Source organism: Amblyomma mixtum, chromosome 1, assembly GCF_055824585.1.
Source record: "Amblyomma mixtum isolate Tamu chromosome 1, ASM5582458v1, whole genome shotgun sequence".
Classification (NCBI taxonomy): Eukaryota; Metazoa; Arthropoda; class Arachnida; order Ixodida; family Ixodidae; genus Amblyomma; species Amblyomma mixtum.
The window spans coordinates 40,672,274-40,696,255 of NC_143012.1; the positions used below are offsets into that span (position 1 = coordinate 40,672,274).

The 23,982-nt window shown below is 48.8% G+C and overlaps 1 protein-coding gene across 2 annotated transcripts in view; it reads right to left on the minus strand.

The window, feature by feature from the left end:
• LOC149366108 (3',5'-cyclic-AMP phosphodiesterase 4C-like) overlaps window positions 1–10,578 on the minus strand; it is a 616,957-nt gene extending 606,379 nt beyond the window's left edge. The window contains exons 1-2 of one of the 2 annotated variants that reach the window (XM_089548675.1): window positions 10,309–10,578; window positions 6,133–7,102 (exon numbers count right to left, since the gene is read on the minus strand). In XM_089548675.1, the coding sequence (XP_089404801.1) occupies window positions 6,133–6,332 (200 nt within the window). In that variant the 5' untranslated portion in view covers window positions 6,333–7,102; window positions 10,309–10,578. Of the gene's footprint in view, window positions 1–6,132; window positions 7,103–9,877 lie in introns of both variants that reach the window. The other variant, XM_089548667.1, reaches the window with a different exon arrangement.
• Between the last annotated feature and the right edge of the window lie 13,404 nt (window positions 10,579–23,982).

Here is a 23,982-nt window from a genome sequence, read left to right on the forward strand (position 1 = left end):
CGCGTTAGTCCACGATAATTCGGGATTAAAACCAAGTTAAACCAGCCATGATTTTTTTTTAAACCAGCAAATAACTCTCGCGTCGTCAGTAATGAGCATTCCCCGCACGAGTGCTTACTGCCTGCATTTAATGAGACGCGGAGGACAAATTTAAATTGGCCTGCATCAACAAAAAACGTCATTCCGACGACAAAGAGACCACTCTCATCGGACACGGGGCTTCTATAAGCTAGAAAATAATAATAATAATAACAAAAACAAAATACAGGTGTCGCCCTCACCGGAATGTTTCGGAACTAAACCGCCTGCGTCGACACCTAATTTACAGACCGGATCCCGGAGGCTATGTAACACTGCCATTATATTCAAAACGGGGGCAATCAGTATTTCTGGGCGTGCACGTAATGAGTTCAAATCGTTTGGCGGGAAAATTTTCAAATCCAGTTTTCTCAGCCGCAAACGTCAACGTACCCAGAAGGAGCCACATATCAACTTCTTAATAACAACAATAACTGGCCGCAGTCATCCTTAGTATCCATTTAACCATCCGAACACACCGCAAGTATTCATTGTCGTGTGTTCTACTACCTTTCCAAGCGTTTGACTACCGCTATCACATAAAACGCCGATTAGACGAATGAAATGCGAAGAGCAAAGTCTGAAGATTTTTACTGAAAGGGATCACAATAGCTGCGCGGCTAATTACTCTTCCTAAAATGCGATCACCGCACTTCGAGAGTGGCAGGAAAACCGTGTAAGTATTGATTCTTACACAGTTATAAGATTTCTTCGCGTTTTAGCTGATGCGACTTTCTCGATTATGCCATTGTTAGCCCCGCCGCCGTGGCTCAGTGGTTAAAACGCTCGGCTACTGACCCTAAATACGCGGATTCGATCCCGGCTACGGCGGCCGAATTTCGATGAACGCAAAATTCTAGAGGCCCGTGGGCTGTGCGATGTCAGTGCACGTCAAAGAACCCCAGGTGGTCGAAATTTCCAGAGCCCATCACTACGGCGTCCCTCAGAGCCTGAGTTGCTTCGGGACGTTAAAGCCCAATAAACTAAACCAAACCAAACCATTGTTAGGGGACAGTAAGAGAATGAAAAATTCCTTAGCTTTTTTTTCTGTCCTGTAGCAAGAAAGCATTAACAACAGTTGTGCGCCGCACTCCGCACAAGCTCGTTCTGCCCGGCTCCCACTGCCCAAGTGAATGACATTCTCTCTGGCAGCAGAAGCAGCAAAGTCTCCTTTATTTCAATGCTAGCCAGATCACCCGGTTTAGGCAAATCAAGACCTCTCCTACCACCCTCTTTTTCTCTCTCTCTCACTGGCTAACCTTCGTGCCCGCTTCGCACGCGCTGAGACAGAGAGAGAGAGAGAGAGAGAGAGAGAGAGGGAGGGTAGAGCCCCTTAACTACCTAGACAAGACGGGAAAACGGCGAAAAAATTTGGTAAATTGGTTTTTGAGGAAACGAAATGACGGAGTATCTGTCTCACATATCTCTGCGGACACTCGAACCTTGCCGTAAGGGAAGGGAGGAAGGTGGGAGTGAAAGAAGAAAGATAGGGAGAGGTGCCGTAGTCGAGGTCTCCGGAATAATTTCGACCACCTGGGGGTCTTTAACGTGCACTGAAATCGCACAACACACGGGCGTCTCTTGCGTTTCGCCTCCATCGAAACGCGGCCGCCACGGTCGGGTTCGAACCCGGTTACTCCGGCTCGGTAGACGAGCGCCTTACCAATTTTTCCTCTTTTTTCTGGCGAGGCGACGCTTTGCAAACCAACATTCTAGAATCACAGGAAATTTTGGCTTTTTTATTTCATTGGAAAGCTTATCAAGTGATTTTAGAGCATTCTAGAGTCAGTGACTGTAGATAATTCGGCCCTCGTGCCACCTGTTGGCGCTCTGACGTAAGCCGCCGCGCACCGCACAGTGGCGCCACATCGCCGCAAGTAAACGAACCAGTGCTGTCCAAATATGGCCCATTAAGAAGCGAGCTATGTGGCTCACATTTAAGTAGAGGAGGCGCTGGTAGCGGAAAGCTAGTGTTTTAAACTTCGACGCAGTGCGACGCTTGCAACGGAAATGATAAGCCCCGTATAAAGTCAGTCACATAACTCGCTGTAAAAAAAAAAAAAAAAAGAACGACCAAAGGATGTTGTTGAAAAACTGACTGTAGGTCTTACAAACAAAGGAAAAAAAGAAGCTAATAGTGGCAAACTGTGCACGTCGCGGACTTGAGCTCTGGAATTTCTGGGATTCCTTTCGATGACGTTGTGTCTGGCCCCCCTCTCGCCATCATAATTTCCTCGCTGAAAAGCAATACAGCTTTCTATGCAACAAACGAGGGGGACGAACATTCATAGTTCTCTGCCAAAAACAAACAAGGGTTGCGGGCCATGTGCGTGACATTGTCGAATAACTGATAAAACATGCAGGTGGTGGTCGCACGTCAACAACAACGAACTCGACAGCGCAGTCGGAACCAAAACAGCTGTAATAGTGCGCCCGAGTTTGCACATCTGCGGAAGCGTACGCCTATACGAGAGCCTCTTTTGCAAAGCCGGCTATATTGTTCCGGACAAACTGTTTTTCAAATCAAGCTCAGCAGAGAAGCCTCGAAATTTCGCAACGAGGCTGCCGCCGTTCTAGACTGACTCTGTTTGCCTACATTCGAATCATTAAGAAATAAAAAAAAATTTAACCAGAAGCATTACGTGTCCTGACAATCTCGCGATCGTGATTTCGTTTGCACTGAACTACTGATGCGATAGTGTTAAATATTTTGTGTGGCAGAAAATCCGGCGCTGTCGTCGGCGTCGTAGACCGTGAGTGAAAAAAATTCAGGAGGGCACTTAGGCTTTCTTAAGTGCTGCAAGGCGAAAGCCTTTCCTGGCGCATTGTTTGCCATTGACTGCGAGACTGTTTGTGCTGTACTAATGCTTTGACGACACACTTTGGCTACACATTACAACTACACACTTTGACTGCCGACGTTGACTGCTTCTTTAGCGCAACTCTCTCTCTGCTTCGATGAGTTTGGTTGTATCCATGGCTCTGTTCGCAGTAATGAGGCATGTAATGTGGTCACTCACGGACGCCTTACGCCCCCTGTCGGAGCGGACGACAACTATTTTTTATTAGTTGCCGTCTGCTCCAAAAGGGGGCGTCAGGCATCCGTGGGTGACCTCATTACTTCGAATATGCGCACTCTGACGTCATAACCATCTCGACCAACCGAAAAGCGTGACACCTCTGCTGACAACCTTCTGCCGGCAACGTTGAGGCATTGCAGGCTGTTGCCTTAAAACCCCCAGAGAAGCAGCCTAGGAGGTAGGCTGGCCACCTGGGTCGCTTAGCCTTATGGCGCCATCACAACCTGCCCTCCGGATTGTGAGAAAAGTGCGCACCCTTGCAGTTGGCTTTTAAATTAATGATCGCTCGCCAGAGGTTTCTCGGGAAGAGCAACATCGCACAAGCCCCACCGGTGACAGCACCTTCCATCGCATGGGAGTGGCGCACAAGCTTGACCGCAGCGCCAGGAGTGGTGTGAAGACTCCCAGGTATCTATGAAAGTTAAGTCGAGAATGAACAAGGCTCCATACACTACCACGGCATACCCTTAAGGCGGAGCTTAGGTGACCCATCCAAGTTTCGTTTACGTCAGGTATAGTAAGTGGTCCTGCAAACTGCTTTTTTTCTCACGACCGCCCAGGGAGACTCAGTGGCTACAGCGTTCGGCTTTCGAGCTTGAGGTAGCGAGTTCGATCCCGATCGCAACGGCTTTGCAAGGGATGAACAAACGAAAAATAAAAACTAAAAAAAAAAAGAACGGAGCGTCGAGGTGCCTCGGGTGGACGAAACTGATCCGGAGCTCTACTGAGCGACTCGCTTAATAAGACATGATCAAGCTCTGACCGGTTAGAAATTCAATCAATGACTCCATTTTTATTGATTCCCCGCTGATTACTGCAGTTCCATCCAAGTTCCGGTACTGCGGACAGAGTGCCCAGTTCTACATCAGTCATCTCCAAAGGTCATGCGTTGCATCCGCCGTGGCTTTGGGCACGCCAGGCAGCAGCGTGCCGTCAAACAGTCGCTATGAGCTCTGGCATCCGCTCCCCGAGCGTTTCCTGAGCGCGTAGCTGTTCTCCGCGGCTATTACTTACGCAGCTCACCACAATGTGACTTCCGGCTTCGGTGTCCGGGAACAGACATGCGAACAGATCGTTCCTAGGGCGGTACGTGTTGCTCGCGTTAATTTTCGCGAAACCGCACACGCACTGGCGTTGCACGAAGCGTATAGTTGACAGGCAGGTGGTCGAGAGGTAGAGAGTAATGGTTGTGTCTATCTGCTTTCTGTTGTTTGTCCCCTCCCCTGTCTTTCGATCTTGCAAAAAGAGTGCGAAGCCGTTATTCACAGTCACCTGTCCTCATTCATTCGCTGCCGGATGCGAAGGCAATTGTATACCGGTACGCGCAATTGCGACACGGTGGGGGGACACTTTGCGCGTCAGATTCGGATCAAATTCGTTTCTCGTTTGGTTTCGACAGCGACTAAATCATTCAATTACCGCGCCTTGGCGGCGAGAAATGACGCAGGGTCAGAAAGAAAGGCACGTTGGAGAGAGGGGGTCGAGTAGTGAGAAAGCACGCCTGAAAATTTAATGACCCTTTCTCACCTCTTTCTAAACATAGCTTTTTTTTTTCAGAACATCGCTGCTTGTTCAACAAAGTGGCAGTTCAGCACGTCGGGGAAAAAACCGAAAAGCCGCACCCTGCACTGTTTTCCTTAGCGTGTCTTCCGTAATGCGTTGTTGCTATGTCAACTGCAAAAACATAAACTGTAGCGTTTGTTGCGCTTTCACCTTTTCCTTCATCGCTCCAGAGAAAGGGAGATTTGGATTTAGGTTCTCTCTGTTGGCGCCGAAGTCGCGTAAGTTCGTGGTAGTAGCTTTGTGCGTGGGAGGATTTAATTTGCCCGCGCTTCGTTGAAGACATGTGGTTGGAGAACCTCTTGCAGAGTCAGCTTTCTACACGCAACAGTTCCACGAGGAACGAGCCTCTCGCGCTGGCTCGCCATTTTTCATCGGCAGTGACGTCACAACACTTTATATATATATATATATATATATATATATATATATATATATATATATATATATATATATACGTAATTCGGTTGACACACGGTAGAAAAACAACAACTTTATTCTGACGTTTCGACCAGGGTCTGGCCTTCGACTCTGACGAAGGCCAGACCCTGGTCGAAACGTTAGAATAAAGTTGTTGTTTTTCTACCGTGTGTCAACCGAATTACGTATATGTTCTACCGGATCCATCCGATCTTCACCCCTTCTTATATATATATATATATATATATATATATATAAACGTAATTCGGTTGACACACGGTAGAAAAACAACAACTTTATTCTAGCGTTTCGACCAGGGTCTGGCCTTCGACTCTGACGAAGGCCAGACCCTGGTCGAAACGTTAGAATAAAGTTGTTGTTTCTCTACCGTGTGTCAACCGAATTACGTTTATGTTCTACCGGATCCATCCGATCTTCCCCCCCTTCTTATATATATATATATATATATATATATATATATATATATATATATATAGTTGCAGGAGGTCTTGTCGTTCAATGGGCCAGGAAAACTTGTAGAAGAAGGAGTCACAACCTTGCAATTATCTTAATTTAATACCGACAGTTTCGGACGGAGGAGAAGGACGGTCCTCCGTCCGAAACTGTCGGTATTAAATTAAGATAATTGCAAGGTTGTGACTCCTTCTTCTATATATATATATATATATATGTATATATATATATATATATATATATGTATGTATATATATATATATATATATATATATGTATATCCTTTTGTTTTCACAAAATGAAAGTGGGGAAAGATGCGCGCAGAAAAAACGCATATAGAAACCGCAAAAAGCGGCACGCTGATTCCACGCGTTACCTTGATTGTACGATATTTGTTGGGATAAACGAAAGGGGGGCAAATAGTGAGAGAAACGAAGTTTGGGCCGCGAATAGGGAAGGAGATGGGGATATGCTTAGGGAATTAGGGAACGGGACGTGAAGTGGCGGTCGCCGAGCTCACCCGCATATCCAGGAGTGGCGACGCCTGGGAGCCGACGCCTGACCGGGAACGTTGAGGAACAGCGGCGTCGGGGCGGCCCGTCTCCCCGTCGGAGACTTGCCGTCACGTTGAGGCTGTTGGTCGGCGCCCGGCGGCGGCGGTGAGGGCGCCGGCGGCTCGTACGGGTCCGGCTCGAAGCGCACTTCCGGCGGTCGCAGCATCGTCCACTTCCGCCTATTCCCAAGCACTTCCGGTGCTCTCTCAGAGCCGAGAACGACCACGAGCAGCGGACCGGAACCAGAGCCCGAGCAAACACCGCACGTCGGCGACGAGGAATAATATACACGGCCGACTACGAAGACTCGAGAAGGCGGGGCAGAGGTCTTCGACGACTTCAAAACAGCTCGCGCGCAGAGACGACGTCACAGAGGAGCGAGAGTAACCACGAAGACACACAATCCGAAGCGACGACAAACGCAGTGAATCGGTCGTCAGGGCGTCGCTCGACGAAACAGAAAATGCAGACGACGACGTACTCGGTGGCGGCGAGCCGGGCATCTCGGAGGCGCCGGCTCCGTGGGCATGAGCGCAACCTGGCGCTTTCTGTCTCTGCCGCTCGCAGCCGTCTGTCCGTCTTCGCGGTGCGAGCGTACACTAAGAAAGCGGCTGTTTGTGATCAATCACACGCCGCTGTCTCCGCAGGACGTGGTCTCAGCGCAAAACAAAACCTGCGCGGCCAGCGCTTCGAAGGAGCCGCAAACCCACAACAAGAAAACTCAACACATTACAGAGTCTCGGCTGGTTCCGGCCGCGGTGGTGCAGTCTGCGCGAAGGTGCCACAGCGGCGTGCGTCACAGCACTCTCGGACCCAGAGGGTGCCGTTCACAGAGTTCACCCGAATCCACGCACGGTCGCTCTATGGCAGGTCTATACTCCGAAAGCTGGATCTCCTGTGAGAAGAATGTTCCACGTCAGAAATGTTTTCGCCACCCTGAAAAGAGGAAAATTAAACGATGTAAAACAGAAGACGGGCGGCAACGCCCTAAAGCTGTCTCGGGCGAGGCAAACGAAACAAAAATGCTATTGGACGAACGGGACAAAAACTGAACGAAGGAACGAACAGCCGCAGCGGTTAGAAAAACACTGTGGAGACCGAAAGGGAGCCTCAGATGTGAAAACAGTAGTACGGCCGTGCCAGGGAACGGCGCTGCCTCAACACCGCCGGATGGGGCGGGGCGAAGGAAGTGTTATACGAGCGTCCGGAAGAGATAGCCGTGGAGGTGGACGTCAGAAGTGTAGCCTGCTGTCAACAACAAACGAAGCGACGGCTCAAAGAGGCGAGGTAAAGAATAATGCTTCCTACCCACAGAAGACGACGCCGAGTGAAACGTACAACCCCTGGGACAAACAAAAGATTCAAGGAAGAGCCAAGCATAACCGACGGGAAGACAGAACCCAATTAGCCGGAACCAAAAGGATAAGGTAGAAAGAAAAAAGAAAAGGCCTGAAGTACACGGAACAACTACAGAGATTTAGACAAGACGGCGGGACGTTTTGCTCAAATGCGGCCCTTGCAGGAACAAGCAATTTCCTCCTCTCGTAAATCAAGGGTCGGTTTATCGCGCTTTCTTGCACTCTATGCGACCAACGGCGCGGCGGCCTTGTAAGTAACACGTGCGTGAAGTTATCCTATGTATGCTGCGCCCGCGCTAAAGAACCGCTGACGCGTAGCGCGCTGACGCGTTGAAACCGTTCCAAGACGGTGCGGGGATCGCCTAACGGCCAACGCCGGCGACAGAGCGTTGATCCCTGGCGTCAACGACGCCGACGAACGCGTTGCTGCAGAAAAAGAAGCCGAGTAGCGACGTCGAGGGCACGTAAGAGGGCCTATCGATAACGGTAGACGTCACGCGGAGACAAACAGACGCTCGAGGTGTTGACGGAAAGCCCCCTGACGGCGGATTTGGCTAGACAGAGAGGGTCCTCGATATCGAAAGGTCGCTGAAGACGCTTATCACGGCCGGAGCTCGCTAATGATGTCAGGCCGATAAATGCAAAGTAAGTTTTGAAAGGTGAGATATGCGGACAGATCTTATTTATAAGCAATGCTCACAGAATGGTCCTTACGCTTGCATCGATAATTCTCGGCCACGCATCACGTCTGCCAGCAAATCTTAGCAGGACACCCTTACCAAAATGGTCTATAGATTTCTTATCTATTGCCTTCCTATAGATATTTCTTTTTGTCTGTTCATAGTCTATATAGACAAAACTCTACTAAAAGTGTATGCCCATAAATCTATAGATTGTCTATAGACTGTCTATAGGATTTTTATTGTCTATAGACTGTTCTCCAGGATTTGTCTATAGAGAGTGTATAGACTTTATAGACAGATGTCTATGAATAGTCTATAGACAGTCTACAGAAATTTTGTGAGGGACGCCCCAAGTGGGAAAGGCGTATTGTTTTCAGTACCGTAAGGAGGTAGATGGGTACGGAACAGTCCAGACGGTCACTAAGAGACTTGCATGGAGAGGCGAAATAAAGGTGTTTGTGGAACAGTTCTAAGCAGCGGGCGTTGCGCAAAGATCGTTCAGATGAATTCAAGTGACGTTACCCGATCGTGAATATAACGGTGCTCCAGCTGTTTTCCTTTCTCAAGCGGTAGCCGACCCTAATGCGCCCTTTTTCTCTCAAAACTACGGTTAAATGTCGCTGATTTGTGAAAGTCGAGATTTATGATACGGTTGGGTCGCAGGAACCGTTATCGATACACTTCGCTACGTTAAATTACAGAAATAAAAACAAATCATGCACACGAGTCGCGCCGAGAAACTTCGCAAAAGGAAGCTTCTACTTATAGTCTGGAAAAGACGGTAAGTACTGAGCTAATGCATCCTTTGTAACGATTGATGCATGTGCTGTTTGTTGACTCCGATGAGTGGCGTTGCTTACGGATAGACAATAGAAAGGCTGCGGGAGCGAGATCACGATAGACTAAAACTTGCGCTCAATGCATACGTAAACAGGTTTAGCTCGAACTAGCGGCTTGAAGAAAGCGAACGATGATTTCGCGGAACGAAGGCTTGCAGTAGGAGGGGGGGGGGTTCGAAGGATCCCGAGCACAGCTGACCTTTCAGAACGCGCCGCGGTCTCTATTTTTCTTCTTTACTCGAATATCAGCGAAATGCCGCGGATGATCTCATCTGTCAAGCTCGCCCAAGCGGTTCAAGACTCCGCCGGCGGACAAGCAACAGTTGCTTCCTTCGCCGGATTCGAATCGAGATTGGACGACTTCAAAAGCAGACCTTCCGCAGTTTCGGCGACACTGCCGACATTTAAAGACTCGCAAACAAACGAGATCACGCTGAAAGGCGGCAGATTGCAACACGTGTCCGACTTGTCGATTCTGTAAGACCTATAACTTCACACGACAACCATAAGCGATCAGATTAGCTTCGACTTGAAGCACGTGCTTAGGCTTTCATGCAAGGAAGAACAAAAAACGAAAGAGCCAAAGGACTGAAGTCGTCATCGTACGAATTCTTCTAAGCAGTACACTTACTCAGATCGTCGACGTTGGTGTTGGAGTAGGGGACCGAATAGGAAAAAACAAAACACTCGGCTTTCCCCGTAAACACAAGCTGCGGCAGTATAAAAGGCCACGAGGACTGAATACGCGGAACAGCGCAAGGCGGAGAAATAAAGAAACAAAGGATATGCAGGAAAGGCAGAACAAAGGAAAAAAACAGCGACAGCACGTACGTTCCAAGTGTCAAGCTGTGCCGACGAAGACGACAACAAAAGGCCGGCTGTAAGGAGCACCAGATGCGACACATACGGTCGCGACGGCTGACGAACACGCCGACATCGCGACTGATGCCGCTAATGTCGTCGGAAGTCTCGAAGCGTCAACGTGACGGTGCAACACAAACTCCAGCACCCTTGGCAGGACCAGGGGCTGAAGGAAGGCGAACACCGAAGACCAGACACCGACGATGGGTTCGAATCCCGGTCGAGAGACCGGAGGTACTATGCGGCAGACGGTCTCGCTTTAGCTAACGTCGACGACGAACACGACGCTACGAAAGAGGGTCGTCGCGACGTTCTCGCTGGCACGACCAAGCAGAGAGAACCGCCGCAGACACCGCGTCTACGTCGCCCCCACTTAAAAAAAAACAAAAAAAAACACGCACCAACACTCGCGCACAAACACTCCGCGGTTTCCAGGCGGTCGAACCTTCACGACGAAGCAATACACACTTCTCACTCGACGAGACACCGAGCACTTTTCTTTTTCTTGCCGATAGGTAGAAGCTGACCGCTGCCTTCAAAGGAGTCGCGGAAGAAGAACTTCACTGCACGACATTGCGGCGAGGTGACGAAGCGTCGCCGACCCTCGCCCAAGCGGTGGTGGTCTACTTCACAGAGGCGCACTGCTTGCCGACTGAACCGCGTCTGGGACGCACTCCTCCCGCTGCATCAGTGGCCGCGAGGGAGCACGCGGAGAAGGCGAGAGGAAGAGAGAGAAAGAGAGCAGAAGAAAGAGAGAGAGCGAGGCCGCGCCGATGTGTCACCTCCTCTCCATCCCTAGCGCCAGCCAACCAGGCGCGGCAAATTCGAAAGCGCGCGCGCGCCTCGCGGTCCTGAGTTCGGACCGATGCGGAGCAGGAGCGTTCAGGCCGACACTGAGGGAAGGTACGTGAAGCGCTCAGCAGCGCTGTATTTGCAGCGATCGTCGATGCAGAGAGAGACAGTGAGGCGTAAGAGAGCTTGTCCAACGCGATTCTTCGCTCGGAGGAGCTCGCTTTGTTGCTCGGCGAGTTTTCCCAGCCTTTTGTTCCGACGTTCGGCAAGAAAGGCTCGAACCCTACTTGGATCGAACTCGCTAAACACATCACCGATGAGGATTCAGCGGCGGTTAGGAGCAGCAGGCGGCGGCAGTCGCAGTGACGTCAGCGATCGGATGACCTTGCGTATTTTTAAAGCAAACACAACACGAGCGCTTCTGTTATTTTCCAGTCCTTTTATTTTCCCCACTTCTGACGCATACAGGACTCGCCTCAAGCGATTTCGCACCGCACAACTTTCATTCTAACGATTTCGTTCCACAAGCGACGACGCCGGCCGTTGCGTCGGCTCGGCGTTATTCGTCGCAGCGTAGTTCGTTCACTCGGCGATAGTTAAATAGGAAAGGCCTGAATCAACGCGCAAGCGCAAGAACCCTACAGCGCGTCTACTCGTTTAATTTTGTTATTACGCCTCTAAGTACACGTACACGCACTCAGCGCAACAATACAAACACCAACAACAAAGGAAGAGATTCTCGTTCCTCCACCGCGCACGCAACTGTCGAAAGCCAGACGCTCTCTCGCCCTCGCCGCGTTTTGTGCAGCGCACGCGACTTCGAAGGCATATACGGCTTCGGTGTTTCTTTTCTTCTTCATAACGTCGTCGCTCGAGCGTCTGGAGCTGCCGATGAAGCGGCGGCGCGTGTTGACTGCGTGGAGGGAGGAATGGGGGGGAGGGGGGAGGAAACAGCTGAGCCACCGACCGCGCGCTCTGTTTCTTTCTGGTTTCACGCGGAAAAGAAGAAAGAAGAAAACAGGCGCAGAGAAAAAGAGAGTGAGAAGGCGAGGCGGGAGGGACGCTGCTTCGGCGGCTCGTTCCGCACGCAGGCCAGGCGTTCGGAAAGAATGAAGAGACGAAAGGAGACGAAAACAAAAGAAGAAGAGCGCACAGCTGGCCGCTGCCTCTTACCTGTCGCCGGCCCGGCCGGCTCGACGTGCATCGAGCACGCGGAACAATGAGCCGAGTGCTGCAGCGGGCAATGCTGCTTGCGATGTGTGCGCAGAGCTCGCGGGAGCAGGCTTTGGGCGATTGCGGCGCTGGCTATAAAGCAGCATGTGCAGCGCTTATAGATCCAAAAAACCTGTGGTGACTCGGGAAGTGGTCGCGAAGCTTTCGGTACCTAAAAAGTGCCATCTTCGCGAGGTGGGCTAGGAGTAGGAGTCCGGGGCTGCATCCTCTTTAGAAATTATTCTCTTTGTTCAACTGGATTGGTTTGGTTTCGTCTGCCAGTAATATGCGTAGTGGGTTTAGTTGGTACATTCTGAGAGTTCTTTTTAGTGCACACAAAGACGACACAGTAAAGGACGAGGAAGACAAGACTGGAAGCGCCCAGGACTGGAAGGCAAATGTCCTGTATTCCTCGTCCTTTACTGTGTCGTCTTTGAGTTCGCTAAAAAGAACAACAGAATGTAAAGCTGGGCTAGTTGTAGGTTGTTCATGATGGAATTTGTGGGCGCGAACAAACAAAACACATAGAAGAAACCACAGGACGAGCGCCTATTTCACAACTGGTTTAATGGGAAGGCTTAAATATGAAAAGATATCACAGGTAGGTACAGATAAAAACAGTTAAGATTTCATGTTACGACTAAACAAACTCAAAATTTACGCAGATAACCTATTTCCTTCTTCGTAAGTGATATTGATGGCTTACTCACGCAATTACCGTGCGAGACAATGTGGAAAGCTTCCATCACCTCACTGGTTCTTTGTTCAGGTGACGGAATAGAACCTGTGTTGCCACAAAGATAGGCCGGCAATTATTACATCCTTGGAGGTGTTCCCTCACCCGTGAGGCACTGCCATTGTTGTGCTCTTTAAGGCGAATGTTCAAACAACGCCCAGTCTGCCCTATGTACACCATGTACACCTATGTACACCGCTAAAAAGAACTACGGTCTTTGCTTTGGTGTATGAGGTTTAACGTCCCGAAGCGACTGTGGCTATGAGGGATGCCGTAGTGGAGGGCTCCGGATAATTTCTGCCACCTAGGGTTCCTTAACGAGCACTGAGGTCGCACAAAATACACTGGCCTCTATCACTTCGCCTCCATCGAAATGCGACTGCCGCGGCCGGGATCGAACACGCGTCTTTAGGGTCAGCATGAACGAGAACATGAAAGGCATGAACTAGAACATGCGCGCTGTAGCAGGGCCGTCTGTGCATGTCTTAGTTCAGTAGGTCTTAGTACGAACTAGCCTTGCAGAACACCTCTTCCCGATTCACTGCATTGCCTCTCCTCTACCTAATGGTAGCTACGGCCGATGACGTCAAAATAGCAGGCAGTGTCAGTTGCTCGCTGCGCTATCAGATGCACTCGTCGATGCATGGTAGTCATGCTCCTTCAGGATTTGTCTCGGAACTGACCGGTGGCGGTGAGTTTACAATTCCTATTTTCGAGCTGATGTTAATTTTATTGAATAACTGTGCTATTTTGCAAGCTAATAACCTACAACATTCAACGACTTCGCTCGAACTTTCGCGGTGATGAAACCTGTTGGGGTAGAGTGTGTTGTTAGTTTTCAGCGGCCTTGTTATCGGAGTGGTATTTCATAACAAGCGACTCCGGTTTCGACTTTGACAACGGGAATGTGATTTAGCCAGTATGGGACGTCTTAGAGGGCGGTCCTTTTGCGAGAGGGGCTCCGGCCACAACGCCAATTCAAAGGGGAACCTCTTATAATCATTCCATCGAGAAGAGAGGTGTGTGCAGATACCGCTGGTATTTCACACCTGGAACGGTTTTTACTCTACGAGGCGTCGAAGCAAAAAAGATGCAGAACAACGACACCGACGAAAACTGTGAAGATGTTAAACAAAATTCATCATTCTGAAAAACGCGTATTCAATGCCAACAGAAACTTGCTCGTGCGAAAACCGTCCTTTCCATTCTTCTTCTTGTTTCGGCTTGCTGGAAACCGAAGCGATATTATAAAGAAGAAAGAATTGACAGCACGATCACGAAGCCTGATGTGAGAAAGTTGCGACAGCAGTTGGAATTTCTTTCTTTAGGCGATATTCATTGCTTCAGGGCGTAAAAGGATTATGTAATAACGGATGACAGAAAAGGATGGCTAAAGGAATGAAAAAAGGTTGGAAGATATAACGATGTCGAGGATCGAGCGATGATGCACAGTCAATGCATCCAAGAGATATAGGGAGAAGACGACCCGATGCCGCAAGGTACCGGATTCTCGTCGGCTTCAGCGCCGGGTAAATCCACGGCAGGTGGTGGATATCGGCCTCAGCATTCCGGAATTTGCAGATCGTATTTGCTCTCGGAAATTACTTTGAATTAGTGCTTTTACTCTAACTCGAGGCTTAACACAGGCGACATTCTGCTGAAGGCGGACGGAGGTGTGTGGGTGGCGCTTCCAGAAGGTGGAGCAGGGGTGAACAGGTGTGTCCCGGGCGGCGTTGGGTGGGTGGGCAGTATCCTAACTACGGAGGCTGCGTGGGGAGGCGGATGATGGGAAACGTTACATATGGGCCGATCGTATGGAATTATGAGAATATGGAGTCCATAAAATATGAAAAAATATAAGAGAATCCATATCCTACCTGCACGGAGTCCACAAGCAATTCATATTATTTCTATACGATTTCCATACAGTGCACATGACGTAATATTGAGTCCGTAAGACTCCACATATGCTTTTATATAGTTCATAACGACTTAATATGCTCCATGCTGATCCCAAATATTTCTTATGAAAACGTGTGGAAGTATGGAATTCGTCCAATGGTAACGCGTAACGAAGTGGATTCCAAGAGAAAGCAATCGTAGCGGGGGGCGGCAGAAAGTTAGGTGAGGGGATGAGATTAAGAATGTTGCGGGGATACGGTGGCCGCAACTGGCAAAGGACAGAATCGATATTGGAGAGACACGGGAAAGGTCTTTGCCCTGCATTGGGCGTAGTCGGGTTGATGATGATGATGATGGTGATGGTGGAGCTTCCGGAGGACAGCTGTCTGCCACTACGTCTCTGAGTTCGATTTCTCTGTCGCTTTTCCTTTCCCTTGCTCCGTGGCCTTCTAGTTAGCGGAGATTTTGTGGAGGGCAAAAGTGGGAGCGTTGACGGTGCGTGGCACTTCTGAAAGGTTGGGTTGGGGTGGGGAGACGGGTGGCGCGTCTGGAGGGTAAAGGCTTCACCCACCCAACCTTCACGCAGAGTCTGCACAGCGGAGGCTTCAAGCAAATAACACCGGAATTTTAGCCAAGCGCCAATTGTTACTGCTACCGCGGTAAAAGCACGAACTCTTACTCGTACTGGTCAAGTCTCAGATCTCAGCGAGAGCTGACTCAGCTTCCGTCACACACGGAGCGCGGCTGTTCGAACACACTGTCACGCATCTCACGCTCAAACTCGAGCGTTGCACTCTCCCACAACACGGGGACACAAGCAGCCGACGACGTCGTTGACCGCAGCCTCCAGATTCTGCCTGCGACGTTCTCTCTCGAGCGCAGCCTTCGGCGCGCGTGTCTCCTTGGTTTGGTTTGGTTTATGGGCTTTAACGTCCCAAAGCGACTCAGGCTATGAGGGACGCCATAGTGAAAGGCTCCGGAAATTTCCACCACCTGGGGTTCTCTAACGTGCACTGACATCGCACAGTACACGGGCCTCTAGAATTTCGCCTCCATCGAAATTCGGCCGCCGCGACGGGGATCGAACCCGGGTCTTTCGAGTCAGCAGCCGAGTACCATAACCACTGGGCCACTGCGGCGGCTCGTGTCTCCTTATCCAATTGCCAGCTCCCGGGCCATGGTGAATAACTTGCAGCGGCGGTCGAGCACCCCTTTCGTTCGTGTTTCTATGGGCTTCCACGCAGGCAACCTATCGCATCTAGGAGTGGTGGCCATCATCAAGCTTTTAAGTGTAGACCAATTGTAAACGCTGATCATCCGTATAAAACTGGTCTACAGACTTTCTAAAGACGTCTTATAGACTCTATAGCCTTCCTACAGATACTTAATTTTATCTATTCATAGACAATGGCGTTTGTATAGACAAAAGTCTACTAAAAATGTATGGCCAAAATCAATAGAATGTCTACAGAATGTCTATGGCATTGGTATTGTCCATAGACCAGCGTTTAGGATTTGTCTATGGAAAGTATTTTACAGGCAAGCGTCTATGGACGGTCTGTAGACTGTTTAAGAAATTTTTTTTAAGGGCGGGCAAAGAAATGTGGCGTCACGTGTAAAGTTACACTTCTTTCGGCAATCGGCGTTTCCTTGTATGAGGTGACACTGCCCCGGTGCTAAAATATCCCATAAATAGCTCTCGTAGCGCAAACGTAAATGAACCAAGCAGTCACCTGATACACTCTTTGCCAAAAGTAACCAAACCGCATGGTTTTCTTCTCATTCGTATAGTAGAGCCCTCAGGGCTTCCCTAAGGATCAAAAATTTATTTGAAGGTGAGGACAGGGGTTCTCCTTACCATACAAAGAATTAGAGCTTCAGAGCTGGCGTAATAGATTTAATATACGACTGAGCAGCAAACCGTGCAGCCTGGTTACTTTTGGCAAAGACTGTACGTTCTTATTCGCAGAAATGATCTGCTTCCTTCCTAAGCGCTCCATTGACAGGCGCTGTCTAAGTTGGCCCCATTTTCCTTGCATGGCCAGAGCTCCAAATATTTTTCCCACATCGCTAGACAAATATTTATCTGCCACGCGTAAACCCGCCAACGTCTCCACAATATTGCGCTTCCAGGGAGTCTTCCGTCCGAGCAGTGACAGATTGCCTCCGCACGCATATTACTATGCCGTATTACCGGTGCGCCGAGATAAGCCAGCCCCGTGCGAGGCTGTTGCAGTGGACGGCACCCCTCCCTATTTTCTTTTTCTGATGAATAAACATTGCCGCCACAACAGAGATAAGTTGCAGGGCCGTCTGCCTTGCTTAGGCCCGTGGTGGGTTGAGGCCCAACGGAAGCGAGCTTACGGGGACTGGTCACAACCTCGCAGACCTGCCCTAGACAGTGCGCGGTCATTACATGCATTTCATTTCTTCTTGACGCTGTTAAGGGATACTGAACCAAACTTTTGGAGGTGCTCTTTTGCATGTAAACAAGAGCTTGACTGCTAAAATTGATATATGCGGCGAGCATTTTAGCGAAAAAGGCGGACAGCACGTTTTTTTCGCGATTTTTTGCCGTATCGTTGCACCTGGCGGCCGCCTGTGGAAGCTGCGACTAGACGTCATAACACCCGCGCACCCACTGTTCCCGCAGGAGCACGATTGCCATCGCTACTCGCGGGTTTTGCCAGTTTTGCGTCGGCAGCATCGGAGGTTGGGAGCCTTAACCCTTGGTCTACCCAGACTGCAGTGCGACATCGCGCTTGGAGTGACGCGACCAGTTGCCTGTCGGACGAGGGTGTCATGACGTCACGATCTTCAGTTCGCGCCGGCCGGGAGGGCTTGGCGCGCGCTCATAAAACACCGAAAGTAAGGCCATCCGCTGAAAAATATGCAAGGTGACGGCTAGATTTCGGCGTAATCCCATACCGAGAATCTATTTTAAGCGATTTTGTTCCATTTTAAGATTCTGCTTCAGTATTCATTTAAGGTTGCAAGAATCACAGAACAGGCCGTTAGGGCTCTGCGATGTCAGTGCACGGTAAAGAAACCCAGGTGGTAGAAATTATTCCGGAGTCCTCCACTTCAGTGCCTCTTACTGGGTTCCTTCTTTCACTCCCAGCTTATTCCCTTCATTCACGGGGCATTTGAGGCGTCCACCTAGACGCGAGACAGCTACTGTACCTTTGATTTCCCCCCAACAACAAAAAAAAAACATCCAAGATCGTAAAACATAACTGCATTCCGTCCACAGGGGTGTGGGCAGGACTTTGCTCTTAGCCGCCGCGGTGGCTCAGTGGTTACGGCTCTCGGCTGCTGACTCGAAAGACGCGGGTTCGATACGGGCTGCAGCAGTCGAATTTCGATGCAGGCGAAATTCTAGAGGCCCGTGTACTGTGCGATGTCAGTGGCCAAAATTTCCGGAACCCTTCACTACGGCCTTGCTCATAGCCTGAGTAGCTTTGGAACGTTAAACTCTCATAAGCCGAACTAAAACAACTCTTGCTATGAAACGTGTAGGGACACACACGTATAGTTACGCACACGTATTCGGTGGTTGAATTTCTATGGAGGCGAAATTCTAGAGGTCTGTGAGCTGTGCGATGTCAGTGCATGTTAAAGAGCCCCAGGTCGTCGAAATTTCCGGGGCTCTTCTCTACGCCGTCCCTCATAGCCTGAATCGCTTTGGGACGTTAAACCCCACAAACCAAACCTAAACCAAACATTTATACAGCATACATCACATGTTTACATGTAGCATACATGTTATGTATGCTGTGTAAACTAGAGAATCTGACCAAACTTTTTAATAAATAGAATCCCGATGTCTCGAGACAACTTCGGTCGCCTTTTCAGGAGTTTCCTTCCTTCAGGCCAACCTTCAAGAAGACAGCGAAAAGGTCTCGATGCAACATTCTCTTTATTGACCTATTCTAGCTCTCATCGATGCAATTTTCCTCCCAGCCAGAGTGATTCCTGCAGAATGTGTTCACCTTCAAGTTTTTCACGCAGTTCCGGTTAGCAACTTTCACTAGTCGCGGGAACAGGCCGGAATTGTGCTTTCGCACCAAAAAAACAAAAAATTGATAGGAGTTTAGCGTAGTTAAACCGAGTAGACCTGTGAAAGCAGGTGTTCATTCTTCAATTGGAGGGGGCACTTAAACTCTTATGGGTGTGGCATGATATCTTTACTGGGTTAATGCCCATGTATGCTGAATTGGTAATTCCTACTTAAGATTAATAGATGGCGGCGAATCCTCATATACCGCTACCAGCGCAGCGGTTAAGCGATGTACCATTGCACTCGCAGGTGGCTGTTTCTATCCCAGTCACCCGTCGGGATTCTGCGGCCCATGTTACTCTTCCCGAGAAACCACTCACGCAGATGGCACGACGCTCGTGCGAACATTCCCGAGCTTACCCGAGTTACTACCCGAGTTTACCCGAGTAGTTACCTGGGTTGCTAGGCAACCCGGGGTGCAGCAGGGGAGTCAACGGACCACGCGACGAGCTGTTAGACCTAGCGTAGTATTGCTTTCGCAATAAAAAAAGCAGAAAGTCTTTATACGTCACCACCCAGGGAAGTCTAGAAATCGCTTCACGTAGCACCTTCATTTCCATTTACTCGGACTGCACCGAGTCCGGTGGCGTTGCATTAGCCTTTTTCATGCTCAATGCTGCAGCACTTACTTCGACACTATAGACCGCAGTCACAATACCATCTCCTATGGGCCCGATGTTTCAGCACGAGTGGTTTTAAAGAAGGATAATGTCTTTGCCAGTTCTCATCGACCTAAGTTCAGCAGAGCCCGACTGAAAGAGGGGACTGCACGACGTTTTATCCTCAGAAGAAAATCCTCCGAAAGAAGTTCCCGCATCGCTGACATCGGCGATGAATTCCAATCATAAGTTTCTTCGACCGAGAACGTTTGTTCTTGATATTTGGTTTCGAGGAATGCATTGCTTCAGGTCCCTGGGAGATAATAGCTTCGTGCTTGGGAAAGGATTACACAGCAAACTAGCTTCTACACTGCCTCGTTAAAACTCAGCATCGTTATAAAGAATGGGCAGCTGCGGTATTCCACTGGAGTGTGAATTCGTAAAACTGGTTCTAAGTAAAATCACGTTCGGGGTCGTCCGGCTTTCATTAAGCGACCAGTCCCAAGAACCACATAATGAACACAGTATGAAATTTGTACAAGGCCTAAGATAGTTACTTTGAAAGAGAACGAACATCTATTCCTAGAGCACTTACGCATAGCGGCGTCAGTAAGACCTCGCGTATAAGCAGCTTATAGGGAATTACGGGAATATAGAGCCCGTACTAAGTGGGAAAAGACTAGAACTTCGTATGGTTTTTTATACTTTCAGCATGCTTTCCACACTCTCTCTGCATGGTTTTCATATGATTTTCACATAGTGTGTTGAAAGCCGTAAGGATTCCCTCTGAATTCCAACTTTTCTGTATACATTGCCCGTATAGTGTGTGTAGACCGTTACAAATGGTTTCGACATAAGCCCCGCGGAAAACGTAGAGACTACGGACGGTTCACAGGGAATGCAGGCTGAAGTCGACCCGAGCTCATGAAATAGGTCAACAGTGTCAAAGCGAAACGTATTTAAATAAAATAAAAAAGAAAATCCCTACAATCTCTAGGATCTCTGCCCCAAAGTAAATGAGCCGGGTAGCTTTACCAAATCAAAATCGCTAACCAGGACGGAAACTCAATGCGTCGGATAATCGCACACTCTCCTTGTCTATTCTATGAGCTTTCTATTCCTTAAAAGCTCCTACACCTGGCATTATACCGTGCCGTATAATTTATTCCTCAATGAAACCGCTTCAGGAAGTCCATCAGGTTGTAGTTTAGTTGAAGACGTTTAACGAAAGAGTCCGGAGAGACTTATTGCCTGGAAATAACTGTGTTCATTCTTCTTTTATTTTAGCTGCATTATTATGACCCCAAGTAAGAACGAGCGTGCTTAGATCTCTTGCGTTGACGACCATTGAAGCTCCCTAAGATCGAAGCCTCGAAGCTAAATGAAACGGCTTAATATATACACGCTGGCGACCACTCCATATCGGAAGCGAATCCACGGATTGGATTGACTTCTTTCAGCTCCCATTTCATCTGCAATCGATTCTGAAACGACTCATGCACCTAGCTCGCGAATTGACAACCCAAAAGAACAATAAACGACAGATTAACGAAACGAAGTGAAATGTTGGAGGCCCTACAATGTGTGAAGGTAATAAAAAAACTAACAGGGTCACCTAATTCCACTATGCAATGCTATAGCATTGGCAGCTGTGGATGCGTTTACCGAAAGTGACTTCATTTCCCCGCAGCCAATGGGAATGCTCCGGCCTGGTGACGTCACTTCGTGGCAGCCAAAGAGTAAATTTTACGATCGACGACGCATTTAGGCCTCATGTGGCTTCTAACGCTATCGAACAATCGACTTGTTCAGTTTGCAGCGTGGGCTCTTTATTCAGCGTACAAGTATATAGTTATTAGCATAGAGAATTTATTGTTGTATTGTTTCTTGAAATGTGGTCGCGGCGTATGTTCTCTGATGTGGGCGAAGTTGAAAAACGACATTGTACTGCGCGATGTTAGCGAACGTTAGAGAAACCCCGGTGCGCTAACATTGCACTCACCATTTATTAAGGCATCCTCATCTATCATTACATACCGTTTTATGCCCTGAGGCAATCAACATCGCATAAAAAAAAAGAAACCCCGGTGGTCCAAACCAATCGGAACTCTCCAGAATGGCGTCCCTCATAGCCGCATGTGTCGCTTTGAGGCGCTATGTACGACATACCATACCATACCATACCATACCATACCATACCATACCATACCATACCATACCATACCATACCATACCATACCATACCATGCCACACCACACCACACCACACCACACCACACCACACCACACCACACCACACCATACCATACCATACCATACCATACCATACCATACCATACCATACCATACCATACCATACCAAACCGCCGCCGCGGTGGCTCAGCGGTTATGGTGCTCGGCTGCTGACCCAAAAGACGCGGGTTCGATCCCGGCCGCGGCGGCTAGAATTTCTTTGGAGGAGAAATTCTAGAGGCCCGTGTACTGTGCGATATCAGTGCACGTTAAAGAACCCCAGGTGGTCGAAGTTTCCGGAGCCCTCCACTACGGCGTCTCTCATAGCCTTAGTCGCTTTGGGACGTTAAACCCCAAAAACCAAACCAAACCATACCAAACCATACCACCATATTGATCAATTCGCGCTAAAAGGCACATACATACACACGAACATACAAACGGACGAAGCGCGTAAAATATGAAGCACCAACTAGCCCCCGCTCTTGCATTGTCAACCATACCACCACTTTCAAGTTTCAACAAGAACCTCTCAGCGCAAACATTGCGCACTGCGCAGAATCAAACTAATAATGACTGCTAAACGAGTTCGCTAGCTCGGTATTATTTATATACTGAAGAAGCTGACGCAGAATCAAACACTATTCCTTTCAAGATATACTTGGGAACGATGACTCGGTTCTGACCCTCGTGCTCAGGGGTGCGACGCCGTATCAGCTAAACCTATCGCGACAGGTTCGATAAGGAATTCCGACCACCAAATTCAGGGATGAAATACGAACCGAATTCGGCAGTATAATTGGTCACAGGCATTGGGAGGATTCCCACCGGCCTGTTAAATATGCATGAGGTCGAACGCCGCCGGCTCTAAGCAAGTCCTGAAGAGTTGAGGAAAGAGAGCATTTAGAGACAATTATAGCACTTCGTCGCACGTATTTCCAGGCCGAAATAAAGGAGGTGAAATCAGCGACAAAAAAAAAAAAAGAAACTGCAACAGCGGCAAAAACAAGAAAACCCTCCACGCTTGAAAGGCAATGCAGGATGTCTTCTAAAGAGCCTGGGGGCGTGGCCAGCCAATAAACGTTGCACGCTGGCAACCCTGACTATGGTTCCCAATGGGCGAGGAGGTGGATTGCGGTGCCATTGCGATGAGCAGAGATGCTTAATGATGCCCCGTAATTAAACCTGGCACAGCGTTTTGAGAAAGACCAGCGTAGAACCCTGGAATTAAGCCGCTGCGAAAAAAAGTTAAAAAAAAACGGATTCGGTCAGTTCTATGGATGAGCATCCTGGTACACATAACCCAGAGCACACGCGAGTCAGTTCCATACAAAGTTCTGGCACCTACGTACGTGAGCGAAAAACCGGCGCTCAGCGAGAGCCCGTAATTTACCCGTGCACTGCAAATCGTCGAGCATTCTGTCGCCATGGAAGCATCGCGTGTACGCAGCGCAGGTTTTAATAACCGTAGGTGTCGTGTACGGCAGAACCCCCGAATTTGGGGGATGACACACGGGCGTAACTTTAAAGGTTCGGCGCATAAATTACTTTGCAACGTCCCCTCAAGGGTAAACAGCGCTCGAGCTAAGCTGCCCTTTAGTGTTCCGAAAGGAGTCGTATAAATAATGTGTCGGCGCTCATTTATCGCATACGCAGCGTGGATTCTAGCCAGGCGTTATCACAGCGCAGAATCTCGTAAACGCCTAGGTACGGCACAGATGATGGCCGACTTAAAAAAAAAAATGTGTGTAGCATAATGAACCTCTATGTTGGCAAGTTTAAAAATGGCGCATTCGAGGTCGTGTGCCCAATTTGAAAAAAAAAAAAAAAAATCTTGGTTCCCGGGCAGCGTTGTAAACATTGCGCTCCTTAGAACAAAAAAAAAGTGTTGACGTTCGCTAACATAAATTTGAAGCTGAAATTGCTAGGCACTCATTGAGAAGCCTCACATTTACAAGGGCAGAATTCTGAGCCGTTTGCTGACACTAATTAAAGAAAACTAGACACAACACACACGGCGCGTAAACAAGATTGGAGGCAGATTGGGCGCAGCTATTAGCTACGATGCTTGTTTGGAAGTATATGCGGCAGTGGAATAGTTTAGTTGAGGTTGTTGTAACTTACTGGTGAGATTATCTTTACAACTGTTCTGCCTATACATTTGCTCCACCGTAGCGACGCTTAGACGTTAATTAAGGTCTACAGCTGGAGGCACAGATCCGTGACATGGTAGACCTACGTCGCAAGGCACACAATCACCCACAGCGGTCAAATGTTGTCACCATCTGAAGTCCACAATAGCCGCACGCAGTCGAAAAACACAACGTGAAATTTTCTGTCGTTCGGGTGGTCTGCAGTATTTTTGGCCAAAGAACCTGTAGATACAACAAAAATATTTACAGTCACAGCAGACTTTCCTTCTTAGTATTGCGCGGTCTGCAGTATTTTTGGCCAAAGAACCTGTAGATACAACAAAAATATTTACAGTCACAGCAGACTTTCTTTCTTAGTATTGCGCGGTCTCTCGACAGAACTACAGGAT